The 13,758-nt window shown below is 44.6% G+C and overlaps 1 protein-coding gene across 1 annotated transcript; it reads left to right on the top strand.

Annotated features, from left to right (window-relative positions):
- Positions 1-2,251: 2,251 nt before the first annotated feature.
- Apd-3l (apidermin 3 like) lies at positions 2,252-8,578 on the top strand. Its single transcript, XM_076800007.1, has 4 exons — positions 2,252-2,299; positions 5,810-6,101; positions 6,217-6,600; positions 6,710-8,578. The coding sequence occupies exons 1-4, from the start codon at positions 2,288-2,290 to the stop codon at positions 6,865-6,867; spliced, it is 846 nt and encodes a 281-aa protein (XP_076656122.1). The 5' UTR covers positions 2,252-2,287; the 3' UTR covers positions 6,868-8,578.
- The last annotated feature ends 5,180 nt before the right edge of the window (positions 8,579-13,758 follow it).

The raw sequence follows: 13,758 nt of genomic DNA, 5'->3' as shown, positions 1-13,758 counted from the left end.
AAATGCTGCATTCTTCATAGAAAATCTGCCCTTTCATAAATCTATTCTTCGTCGTCTGCGTCCTCTAATGCAAGTAATTCTCAAATCGGGATAAATGTCTCAAGGTAATGGGGCACCTTAAGACACTTATCCCGAACCAGAAGTGAATACAGAACCACCACAATAGTCTTAAGGTAATGGGATACCTGAGGACACTTATCCCGAACCAGAAGGGAATACAGAACCACCACAATAGTCTTAAGGTAATGGGGTACCTGAAGACACTTATCCCGAACCAGAAGGGAATACAGAACCACCACAATAGTCTTAAGGTAATGGGGTACCTTAAGACACTTATCCCGAACCAGGAGGGAATACAGAACCACCACAATAGTCTTAAGGTAATGGGGTACCTGAAGACACTTATCCCGAACCAGAAGGGAATACAGACCTAGCAGTCTAATCAACAGTTGTTGCGTTTAACTGACAGCATTATTACTAAATTTACAAAGATCCATTTCCAAGCACTGGACCGTCAGAAAATTAACTTTGGAAAAGGTTTGTCGTTTGACAGATGTTTCGAACTTCCCAGGTCTCGTCGTTTAGGGGAACGACGAAGGTTCAGCTCTAACTTGAGATTGTGATGTACGGTGGGAGGCAGCCCTTCGGCAGTGGCCGATTATTTCCAGGTTCCCGTATAATGCAGCGTGCCGGCTGGAATTAGTAGGTTGAGGTAATAAGTAACGAGCGACGGCGGCGGCGGCGGCAGGCAATCTATTTAGAAAAGAATTCAGGTTTCTTAAGGCCATTCAACGACCCGTAATTCTAACTCTTTAGAACGTTTCGCGTTCGCTACTAACGCGAAACTCCTTTTCGATGCGAGGACCTCGTTTCCACGTAACGACCGCGGCCCCGTAATCTGGACCGCGCGTGTCGCCATCCTTGGATGCCCACGTCTCTTCCGTTCTTCTTCGTCCTCTTCTTCCTCCTTCTTCATCTTCTCCTTCTTCTTCTCCGTCGTCCTTCTCTTCCTCCCTACTGGCCCTCTCTCTAGGGGCAATAAAATTTTTCACATAATGTCAGCCGAAAGGAAATCCTTGGAATTCACTGGGGATGTAGTCGTACCCGTAAACTCCAGATTTCCATGTTCACGTGTTGCGTCTGAATCTTCGTGGACAGGGAAAATGATCATTTGTTTGTCAAGGGACCATTGTGCTTCACGAATTATGGGCACGCGTTGAATGCACGATTCTTTATGCAGAATTAAAATCGTCCGAATTAATTCCAAGACACGGGGACCACGCAGTCATCCACTTCAATTTTGAATGAGCTGGAAATAATGCTACAGACTATTTCAGATTTTTTCATTTACATGCAATTCTTCTTTTTCTATTAAAAACTAACCCCGGAACTCTGGAAGCTTTCAAAAATGCTCTACACTATTATGACTGTCACTCGTCTCCCTTGAATCGAAATGCAATGACGAATAGAGTATGGATTTTATGCACTCGTGTCAGCACCAGTAATTATTCCCAGCTTACCGGAAGTTTTTAATCGGAGGAAGTCTTATGACTCCTACTGATGTAGCTAAGAAAAGTTCTAGCCAAAAAGAAGACCCGGTACTCTTTGTGGACACGAAGACAGCTCTCCTCTTCCGAAGGAAACGATCGTTAGCCTCGAGTGTGCTAGCACTGCAACCTCTTAATTAAACATTCACTCGCAGCTTTGCAAACGGCAATAATTTTTCAGCGAACTCGAAAGGGCTAGTCTCCTCGAGGGACATTGTCAGGATCCACCGGAGAGTTAGGAGCCCAGCAGAAAGAGTTAATCTCAAAGTTCCCAGGTCTGAGACCGAGAGAGTTAGGTGCATGGTTGACCAGGTATCCCGGGTGGTGCCTGGTTGCACTTGGTGTGGCCTGGTATACTGTGTATCGCGTAGAGCGTGCGTGTGTCGGTAGGGGCGGGTGGAGTAGGAGGCTGTTAGACGACGGAGGCCCCGTGGAATACCCGTGGAAACGTACAACCTACAAACACAAGGGGGCAACCTCTATACACACGGTTGACGGGACGCAAAAGGGGGGACCACCAAAGACCAGCTGGTGGGACTACACGTTCGTCTATGCTGGCCGTACTGCTGGTACGGCTAGGATTATAGTTTTTCTGGGGGGAGGGTGGTGGAGCGCCTTGCTTTCGAAAGGATGGTGATTGTGGAGCGTAGCCAGAGTAGAGTTAGGCGTATATAAGGCCCGCCGGCCCGGCCCAAGTCAGTCATTCACCGGACTACCAGCCCACCACACACACACCAAACATGAAGGCCTTCGTGAGTATCCGACCACCACGGGGTTGGTGATTCGTGGGGTGTTCGAATAGTCTCAGCTATCTGTCGTGTTCAGTGCTCTCGAAATCGCTTTTCATTCCGGTCGATTATTAATAATATCCAGTCAATATTACCAATCGGTTGAATTTTCCAAAGGGAAAATGTCTGATCCGATCATGGGGCACACGAGCCTCGGCTCGCCTCTCTCAAGAGATACAGTTCAATCAGTACAGATTACAGTTCGGTCTCTCGGATAGAGCCAATGAGGAAATTGATTCGATCATTTCTGAAACCTCGGTCGGTGTTCCTAGAAGATATATATGCACAAGCCCGGGAAGCGTACTCTGTTCTCGACTCTCAATGTCACGGCTCGAGTAGTGTGTTCTCTCTTTCTCTCTGTCTCTCTGTCTTGTGTGTCCTTTTTGCGAACGGGTTACGAACAAATGGGGCTTCTTGCGCCGCCGGTCCCATTCATGCTGCACACCGTTGCGGCGATCTCGTTGCATGGTACACTGACCGCCTCATAAAACCGGTTGCGGTAGTATCATCGTCATTCAGACCAACCGCGGGGGGACCGGTTCTCTCGGCGCATCTTCATTCACCGTTCGTTCGTTCGTTCGTTCGTTCGTTCCTCGGTCCCCTTTTACTCTCGTTACCGTCGCGGCCTGAAAGAACAGAGTCGTATTACCACGGAATCGTTTGTCTAACTGTTCTCCGCGAAGTGCGCTCTATACCGCGTTGTTTCGAAACAGTTTGTTTCCCGATCGGAACGCCGATTGGCCACGTCAACGCGTTCCGTGCAAACCGGGATGTGAAAGTTCCGAGCCGATGGATATGCATAGCACACGGTTAAGTGCAACGTTAGGCGTGACAACGCTCCATTGCTCGCGATTATATCGTTCGCGATCGAATTTCCGAAAATCGGTTTTCCAATTCGGAAAATCCGGACCGTTAGCTCAAAACTAGGTAAATTCTCGGACTTTGTCGATAGCCCCGCGCTAAATAGCTCAAAGCTACATAGTTTCACGCTAGATAGCTCAAAGCTAGATAGCTCAAACCTAGATAGCTCAAAGCTAGATAGCTCAAACCTAGATAGCTCAAAGCTAGATAGCTCAAAGCTAGATAGCTCCATGCTAGATGGCTCAAGGCTAGCTAACTTCAACCTAGATAGCTCCTGGGACCTTATTGATAACTGAAAGCTAGATAGCTCTACGCTAGAGATAGTCCTAAGCTACCTAACTTCAAGCTAGACAGCTCAAAGCTAGATAGCTCCACGCTAGATAGCTCAAAGCTAGCTAACTTCAAGCTAGATAGCTCAAAGCTAGATAGTTCAAAGCTAGATAGCTCCATGCTAGATGGCTCAAGGCTAGCTAACTTCAACCTAGATAGCTCCTGGGACCTTATTGATAACTGAAAGCTAGATAGCTCTACGCTAGAGATAGTCCTAAGCTACCTAACTTCAAGCTAGACAGCTCAAAGCTAGATAGCTCCACGCTAGATAGCTCAAAGCTAGCTAACTTCAAGCTAGATAGCTCAAAGCTAGATAGTTCAAAGCTAGATAGCTCAAGGCTAGCTAACTTCAACCTAGATAGCTCCTGGGACCTTATTGATAACTGAAAGCTAGATAGCTCTACGCTAGAGATAGTCCTAAGCTACCTAACTTCAAGCTAGACAGCTCAAAGCTAGATAGCTCCACGCCAGATAGCTCAAAGCTAGCTAACTTCAAGCTAGATAGCTCAAAGCTAGATAGTTCAAAGCCAGATAGCTCAAAGCTAGATAGTTCAAAGCTAGATAGCTCAAGGCTAGCTAACTTCAATCTAGATAGCTCCTGGGATCTTATTGACAGCTGAAAGCTAGATAGCTCTACGCTAGAGATAGTCCTAAGCTACCTAACTTCAAGCTAGACAGCTCAAAGCTAGATAGCTCCACGCTAGATAGCTCAAAGCTAGCTAACTTCAAGCTAGACAGCTCAAAGCTAGATAGTTCAAAGCCAGATAGTTCAAAGCTAGATCGTTCAAAGCTAGATAGCTCCACGCTAGATGGCTCAGAGCTAGTTAACATCAAGCTAGATAGCTCCTGGGGTCTTGTTGATAGCTGAAAGATACGCTAGATAGTCCTAAGCTACCTAACTCCAAGCTAGACAGTTCTAAGCTAGATAGCCCCTCGGATCATGCGGATTGCTCCACGCTAGATAGCTCAAAGCTAGATAGCTCTAAGCTAGATAGCTCCTCGGGTCTCGGATTAACAATAAATTCCTCCAATCAGTGATTACTCCACTGCGGATGTGATACGTTCACCAGAAAAAAAAAAAGGCGAAGCAGTGAACCGTAAATAAAACACATTTCAGCTCCTGTGTTCCTTACAATGAACACAGACAGGTTTTACTTTTGCATAGAGATCCGCAGTGCAGTGATTACGTTAACCGGTTGCAACTGACCGATTGCATAAAACGAGAACTCTTTTCCCGAGCCCGGGCTCTTTCGAAGCAAGCGGCAACCCCGTCGGAATTTCTTCCCCTAATACGGTCGTTAGGCGTGGTGAACGGGGCCGTCGATTGATCGCTATAACCGATATAGGGAAGGGGGAAGGGGCAGGGGGGGAGATAGTTAAAGCTCCCGCGAAAGTGTGATCCGTTCGATCGTGTTCCAATTGCGAAACATCAAAGCGGTTTGTCTCCCGGAGTTCTGCTGCGGCTGCTGCTGTTGCTGCTGCTGCTGCACAAGGTGGAAGACGGTGTTGCGAAACAGCACCTTGGGGTTCGTTAAGAAAGTTTTCCCAGGTGTCGAGAATCGTTTCCCGTGTAAAACGGCACGGCACGGCGCGCGCGCGCGGCTAGCTAACACGGTGCAGTATCGAAAGTGAAAGGCGCGGTTATGTTACAACAGGGCGCGAGCGCGCGCGTGGTAATCGGTGCCAGGCCAATGGGAGATCCGCGCGGTGATAGTCGGAGAGACGCTTCCGTAAACCTGAGAGCTGATAGCTCGTCTTCGGGTTCAACGGTTGCCTTCGTTCTCGTTCTTCGTTCTCCGTCGGGACAGGCTTCAAGTTTCTGGAACAGTTTCTATTGTTGAACCGACTGACTCCTAACGATCCCTAAACCCTGTTGCCAGCAATACCAGCCGGTTTACGCGAAAACTGCCATAAGCTGATTTGATATCTTCATCAAGTCGACTCAGGGACAGCTTTTGCGTGTCCTTCCTAATTGGTGCTGGCAGCAAGAGGATCGTGCAGCTAAGCAATTGGCTGACTTTGAGGGAGACCTCGAGGTACCTCCCCCTTAGGGGATGGTCGACACTTGATCCGATTCGAGTCGGTAAACGTGAACAGATGTGCCAGCCAATCGAGTTCGATTGAAATTAGACTCCTCGGTCTGTTGGCAAAGGACGCAACTGACTCTTCGGATCGAGCGCAATCGGGGAAGCCTTTCGATCGGATGCAAATAGACGATCGGACGCGAACGCGACCGGGCCTCGTGGAGAGGATCGTTACCAATCTCTGGTTCTCTGTCTGCAGATTGTGTTCGCCTGCTTGGCAGTAACGACGGTGCACGCCGGAATCGCCCACGGCGGCATTGGTCTTGGAGGTATTGGTCTTGGAGGTCACGGAGGAGGAATCGGCGGCGGAATTGGATTGGGCATCGGTAGCGGTGCTAGTCTTACCGGAGGTCTTACAGCGGGAGCGAGCAGTGCGTCGTCTCTTCAAGGTGGTGCGTCCTCCTTGGGATCCGGTGGTCTTGGTGCCAGCTATGCTGCTGGTGCTGCGTCGGCGGCTGGAGCTGCTGGTGTTCAACAGATTGTCTCTGGTGGTGCGTAAAACACAGAAATAGAGGACAAGACTGAAGTCTCTGGCCTAGGACATTCGGAGACTCTGGCCAACGGCAGAGGGCACGACTTACCAAACCGGGTGTGTGTTCTATACAGGAGTGATCGGAGGCAGGGCTGACATTGGACCCGCTGAAGGCCCCAAGGCTAACGTTGGACCCCAGACCGGCCCCTCTGACCTCGTTGGACCCCAAGAAGGTGCCAAGAACGTAGGTGGACCTCGTACCGGACCTGCTGCTCTCGTTGGACCCGCCACCGGACCATTCACCAGCGTAGGTGCCTCTGCTGGAACCTCCACCCTTGTCGGAGCATCCCAAGGACGAGCTAACCTGATAGGACCCTCCGTTGGTGGTGTTGCCTTTTACGCTGGCAGTGGAAACGTCAACGGTGATGATGGAAGCTCTGGCTCTGCTGCCGCTGCTGCGCCCGCTGGTCTCGGAGCTGCTGGTCTCGGAGGTGCTGGTCTCGCTCTCGGTGGTGCTGGTCTGTATCCGAACATCGTGATCAGTAGCCGTCAGCATCGTCTGATCATCTGATCGGCATCTAAACGAAGACGAGGGTTTATTAATCGTTGGTCATTTGGGATTTCCAGGTGCCATCGCTGTTTTGGGTGGTGGTGGTGCCGGTATTGGTGGTGGACTCGGCGGACACGACGGTGGTGTTGCTGTGATCAACGGACCGTCTGGCGCTATCCACGCCGGTCTCGGCTCCCACGGAGCTATCATCCCCGGGGTACTCGGCAAGTACTAGACGTTCTAAGGCCCCAGCGATCTCGGCTCGGCGACGGCGGCATTCCCACCACAGTCACTTACCGGTCTCAAACGATCCTCAAACGCGCTCAACGTCTTCTACCCCCCAAAGCTTCGTCCAACCATGGGGACATGGTGTCGAGAATAAAAGCGGCCGCGCGGCGTTGTCTAAGTGGTGTATAGTCGGTATATAGTCGGAAAATATTTTTAATCGCAGTCCTTGTCGGTATATATCGAGATCACACGAGGAGATAACAAAGCGCGCGGAAAGACAACGAAAGCTCTCAAAACATCGATCAAAAGTCGGCTAGCATGTCTTCTTCGATCTCGGGTCCGTTGTTCAGATCTATATATCTCTCTCTCTCTCTCTGTCTTCTTGTTCACAACGGGAGAAGCGTATCAACACCGTGGCGACCTGGCCATTCGTGATCCGCGGCCTCGTCTCGACCAGACTCGGTACTTTTTGTTTGTCCGCGGGAGAAACAGGATATCTATGTGTATCTGTGTTTCTCTTTTTTTAGTCAATTTCGTCAGTTCATCAACACACATATTACGCGAACACGGAGGAGGTCGTACGGAGCCGCGATTGCCCAGCCCGCGATTGTACAGCTTTCTTTCCGGAAGATTCGCGATTATTCTTTCGCCGAACATCTCGCGTCTCTTTTCGATCGAACACGGCCCACAATTTTAAGCACGAGACGTTCGTGAACACGCGCGTCGACCGATCGGAAAGCCTTTCGGGATCTTGAACACTACTCACACGCAACCAATCGATCAGTCGATCGTTCGATCCATTGTTTCTTTGCGCACGTTGGACGCCACACGGCTGCCAACCACGCCCATGGACCCGGCACGTGGACAAGCTTTGGCGCTTCGTCGTTGGACCAACTGGGCCTTGTTCTGTTTTCTGAACACCCGACGTTGCTCCGGCAGTTACACTCTCTCTATTAATTTTTTTTCTCTTGCGTCTTCCACCATCCGTAAGGTCGCCGCTCTTCACAAACACATATTTACTATTCTCTCTCTTTTTTTTTTTTAATTATTCTCTTCTCCCCCTTTTTTATTTTTTTTTTATTTCTGATGAACTCGTGGGAGGCAAAGAGAGACGTCTTGATCATCCGTCAGGGTTTTTTCTCTTGGTTGTCCAGCGGGCTTCGCCAAGTTGTTATACTCACTGCCGCACTCTCGAGCATACATATTCTTAATTATTTACATTACTCGTCCATTAATTGCGCATATTATGTTTTCTCTTTATATATATATACATGTATACATACTATTTTTACCTACTATTCCTTCGCGTATATATATATATGAACACATTTTTTGCCACACCACGCGCGCACAACCACCAAAACCACCACACTCTCTATCGCCTATTATATGTGTACTCGTATATAGAAAGACACACACAACTACACATATAACGAGTTTATTCTCTCTTCTATTTTTTTTTTTAAATATAATCGTGTTATATGTTAGTGAAAGAGAGAGACCGGTAGATTATGGTAGGTTCAGCCCTTTCCGTGAGTGAATGAATGTAAATAGATGGCGCGCCGCTGCCGGCCCCCGACCCCGCCCGCCCTCGTCATACCCTTTCTTTGCGATCACGACTAGCACCCCACCACCACCATAGATAGATACCACATATTTATAGCGTTTATACATTTATACAATACTTTATATAAAATAAAGCATCAGTATTTAAAACTCACTTCTCCTGATCATTTCACTGACCTGCGCTCGCCAAACATGAACTCTATCGGCCATCACCATAAAAAAAAAAAGAATAAGAAAAATGAAAAACGCATACCTCCGTTGATCATCCACACATCCACACTTCTACAACTCCATCTCCACTTCTAGAACACTTCCACACACAACGTCTGCAAACCCGATCATTCGACACCATCACTGTCCACATTATATCCACTTTTAGGACTCTATAAACCATTTCGAGAATTCTAATCTTCTCTTCTAGAACTCCATATCCACTTCTAAAACTCTATGTCCACCTTTAGGACTCTATATTAATTTCCAGAACTGTATATCCACTTCTATAGCTGTGTATACAGTTTTCTATATTAATTTCAAGAACTCTATATTCATTTCTGGAACTCCATCACCACTTTTACAACTTTATATCCACTTGTTGTACTCTATAAAGCAATTCTAGAACTCTATATCCACTTTTAGGACTCTATAAACCATTTCAAGAACTCTATCTTCACTTCTAGAACTCTATATCCACTTCTAAAACTCTATGTCCACCTTTAGGACTCTATATTAATTTCAAGAACTCTATATCCACTTCTAGAGCTGTACATACATTTTTCTATATTAATTTCAAGAACTCTATATTCATTTGTGGAACTCCATCACCACTTCTGCAACTCTATATCCACTTATAGGACTTTATAAACCACTTCAAGAACTCTATCTTCACTTCTAGAACTCTATATCCACTTCTAAAGCTGTGTATCCACTTTTATGACTCTATATTAATTTCAACCACTCTACATCCACTTTTAGGACTCTATAAACCACTTTGAGAACTCTATCTTCACTTCTAGAACTCTATATCCATTTCTAGAACTCTATATCCACTTTTAAGATTCTATATTAATTTTAAGAACTCTATATCCACTTTTAGGACTCTGTAAACGACTTTGAGAACTCTACATTCACGTCTAGAACTCCATCTCCACTTCTGGAACTCTACATCCACTTTTAGGACTCTATATTAATTTCTAAAACTCTATATCCACTTTTAGGACTCTAAATTAATTTCTAAAACTCTATATCCACTTTTAGGACTCTATATTAATTTCAAGAACTCTATATCCACTTTTAGGACTCTATATTAATTTCAAGAACTCTATATCCACTTCTAGAACCCTATATCCACTTTCAGAACTTTATCTGCGCTTTTAAAATTCTATGTCCACTTCTAGAACACAGCACAGTAAGGTGGAAATCCGTTTTCTCGTGGCAAATATTGAACTTTTGAAGTTGCATAATGTAAACAAAATTTTTGTACACTACAGTTGATAACCCTTCGAAGCTTCAACCTCAAGATCACCTAGATCTTTTTAACTGTTAATGCACATGATTGACCTCACAACATTCCAGCTGCTGTCGAATTCAGTGACCTACTGACGCTATGATAATGTTGTCCACAAAAAGACAGATTTCCAACTTACTGTCTCCATTGTCTCTTGGTCATATCTAATCCTGCATTATATGAGCCATTTCATGCAGGAATTGGGTAAATCAATACTTGTCTAGTTTGATACCACATCTTGAGGGTTTAATCGTCATGGAATAAAATAATTGTACTTATATTGTAATTGTTTTATGCTGTATTGACTTGCACCAAGTTTGTGTTGCATTGAACGGCTCGTGTGCACCATATTTTTTTTTTGCATTCCACAGTTCGTTCAACACTTTTTCGTTTCCAGACATGTCTTGAACATTTTCAGAAGCACTCCAAGAACACTCGAATTTAACAGAGACAGATGACATACTATATAATCAGGGAATGAAAACATTTAGCCAACAATTTAGCCGACATTTAGCAACACACGATTACGATTGGTAACACAAGCATCACATTGGACATTGTATTCTTTTCGCTTTTCAATTAAAGAAAAGTGCTGCGGATACCACTGAAATGATTAAATCGAGTCATTTCTTCCTTGGGCTGGGAGGTTCTTCCTTCGTGCGGCTTGATCACCGGACCTTGCCTCATCGGATTATCACCTAAATATGCATTCATTGCGTCAAACCGTCATCATTTTCTGCGAGAGGGGACACGACAGTTGCCTGACACACGGGACAAAGTCATCGAAAGTTATGGCGAATATATCGAGGATTGAAAGATACCTTTATGTATGTATGAATCTTCTGTAAATAAACGATGAACTTATTTAAAAAAAATAAAAAAAAAAAAATAAAAAACGCCTCGAATTCATTCTCACATCCAATCTAATTCACGATCTCCATTTTGTAAGATCTTCTTCTCGAGAACCTTCCTGATCGACGTTCGCGAATTTCGAATCTTTACAATCTTGTGCCCGATTGTTCGAAACGTTTTATTGTTTCAGCACAGTTTAAAATAGGGAATGCGACGCAGTATAATCGTTTGCACAGATTAGTGCTTCGAGGATGAGTCGATCTCCGTCGTCGTCGTCGATGCGAAAAGTTTGCTTGCCCTCCGTGAATTATCGAGCAGCTTTCGCGAATAAATGCTACCGGTGCGATTATTCGCGATCCTTTAAGCTGAATCTCATGCGATCGGTTCGAGCAGACGGAACAATGGCGTCGAAACGAATTGAAGCTGGAACTTGGATACATTAGTCGCTATCGAACTGCCACGCAACAAGGTGGGATTATTAATAATTCATCGGAGATCGTTCGGCCAGCCCACCAACAATTTTGTAGGTTCGATCAGGCCCCTAAATTTCTGAATATTTTTCCTAAAAACATGCCCCACGATTTTGACCAAAATTTATATTTATTTCATTGCCTACATTCACTTTAACGATTCGGAAAGAGTAGAACTCGATATCGTAAAAGAAAGGCGTAACAAAAATTTTACTTTCACTCCTCTGTGCAATTATTAAGAAGTGCCGATTGTTGCAACCGCGAGGAGACTCGAACGTTTCTGTACTGATTACAATCGAAGAAGGTATAATTAATACAGTCGTAAGACTCATTTGAGATCGCAGTTTGCACGAAGACTGGCAATCACCACTTCTGTTTCAGATTCGCGAAACTTTAGCAATCAGCATGAACTTTGAAAGCAAACATGCCGATGTAGAGATATTTTTTCGCCCGCGATGGAAACGCCCCGCAAAGTTCACCACTCTCGGAGGGACTATTTATTTGTTTATCCGTCCAAGACGCAGCATCTCGCGAACCGACCGCCTGTTGCTGGAGTTCGTTGCACGCGACTGGTTTGCTAATGACAGATTTGTCAAGAGTCGTCAGCTCGTTAGAAAGTTCGACGTCCGAATCGAAATTGCTCGTCTGCGCGCTAATGACGCCGCTCTGCGTCGCGTGTCTCCGTAAGTGAAATCTTCACCTTCTGTGTTTAGAGTCGCATTTGCATAATGCACCGGCTCGGAACGCTTCCTAGAGTTTCACGTACTTGGCCGGCAGTTTCGCTGAACTGTATCATGCCGTTATGCAATTTCCCCAAAGCAATGCGACATTAATCCATTCCACATTCCAGTTTCCTTCAAACGTTCTATCACTTTGGCAAGGAAACTCCACGAATCATCTTCATCGTCGCATAGGCAACTGTCAACTACGATGACAATTTTTGAGAGGCCTTTGCCAAGTTTCTCTTGATTCACAATTACAGTAGAGGCTGTCAGATTCATCGTGCTCGTTCAATGTTCCGAAAGGTCTACAGGTCAATCACTCCAACATGGCACAAAGGTACTGTAAACTATGATAACAATTTTTGAGAGGCCTTCGTCAAATTTTAACCGATTCACAATTACAGTGGAGGCTGTCAGTGACTTTCAGTTTGCCTTAAAATATTTAGATAAGATTTTTGAGAGGCCTTCGTCAAATTTTAATCGATTGACAATTACAGTGGAGGCTGTCAGTGAATTTCAGCTATCCTTAAAATATTTGGATAAAATTTTTGAGAGGCCTCCGTCAAGTTTTAATCGATTGACAATTACAGTGGAGGCTGTCAGTGATTTTCAGCTATCCTTAAAATATTTTGATAAAATTTTTGGGAGGCCTTCGTAAAATTTTAATTGATTCACAATTACAGTGGAGGCTGTCAGTGATTTTCAGCTATCCTTAAAATATTTGGATAAAATTTTTGAGAGGCCTCCGTCAAGTTTTAATTGATTGACAATTACAGTGGAGGCTGTCAGTGATTTTCAGCTATCCTTAAAATATTTGGATAAAATTTTTTAGAGGGCTCCGTCAAGTTTTAATTGATTGACAATTACAGTGGAGGCTGTCAGTGATTTTCAGCTATCCTTAAAATATTTGGATAAAATTTTTGAGAGGCCTCCGTCAAGTTTTAATTGATTGACAATTACAGTGGAGGCTGTCAGTGATTTTCAGCTATCCTTAAAATATTTGAATAAAATTTTTGAGAGGCCTCCGTCAAGTTTTAATCGATTGACAATTACAGTGGAGGCTGTTAGTGATTATCAGCTATCCTTAAAATATTTTGATAAAATTTTTGAGAGGCCTTCGTCAAATTTTAATCGATTGACAATTACAGTGGAGGCTGTCAGTGATTTTCAGCTATCCTTAAAATATTTGGATAAAATTTTTGAGAGGCCTTCGTCAAATTTTAATTGATTGACAATTACAGTGGAGGCTGTCAGTAATTTTCAGCTACCCTTAAAATATTTAGTTTGTCATTTCACTTCAGATTCTTCCTGCTCTGTCAATATTCCGAAAGGTCTACAAGTCAATTACTCCATCATGGTCACGAAGGTACTGTAAACTATGATAACAATTTTTGGGAGGCCTTCGTCAAATTTTAACCGATTCACAATTACAGTGGAGGCTGTCAGTGATTTTCAGCTATCCTTAAAATATTTGGATAAAATTTTTGAGAGGCCTTCGTCAAATTTTAATCGATTGACAATTACAGTGGAGGCTGTCAGTGATTTTCAGCTATCCTTAAAATATTTGGATAAAATTTTTGAGAGGCCTCCGTCAAATTTTAATCGAATGACAATTACAATGGAGGCTGTCAGTAATTTTCAGCTATCCTTCAAATATTTAGTTTATCATTTCACTTCAGATTCTTCCTGCTCTGCCAATGTTCCAAAAGGTCTACAGGTCAATCACTCCATCATGGTCACAAAGGTATTGTAAACTATGATAACAATTTTTGGGATGTCTTCGT

The sequence above is a fragment of the Halictus rubicundus genome, chromosome 14, assembly GCF_050948215.1.
Source record: "Halictus rubicundus isolate RS-2024b chromosome 14, iyHalRubi1_principal, whole genome shotgun sequence".
In the NCBI taxonomy this organism is placed as follows: Eukaryota; Metazoa; Arthropoda; class Insecta; order Hymenoptera; family Halictidae; genus Halictus; species Halictus rubicundus.
Note: the sequence above shows the minus strand (reverse complement) of the source record. Positions and strands in the feature narration are given on the sequence as shown.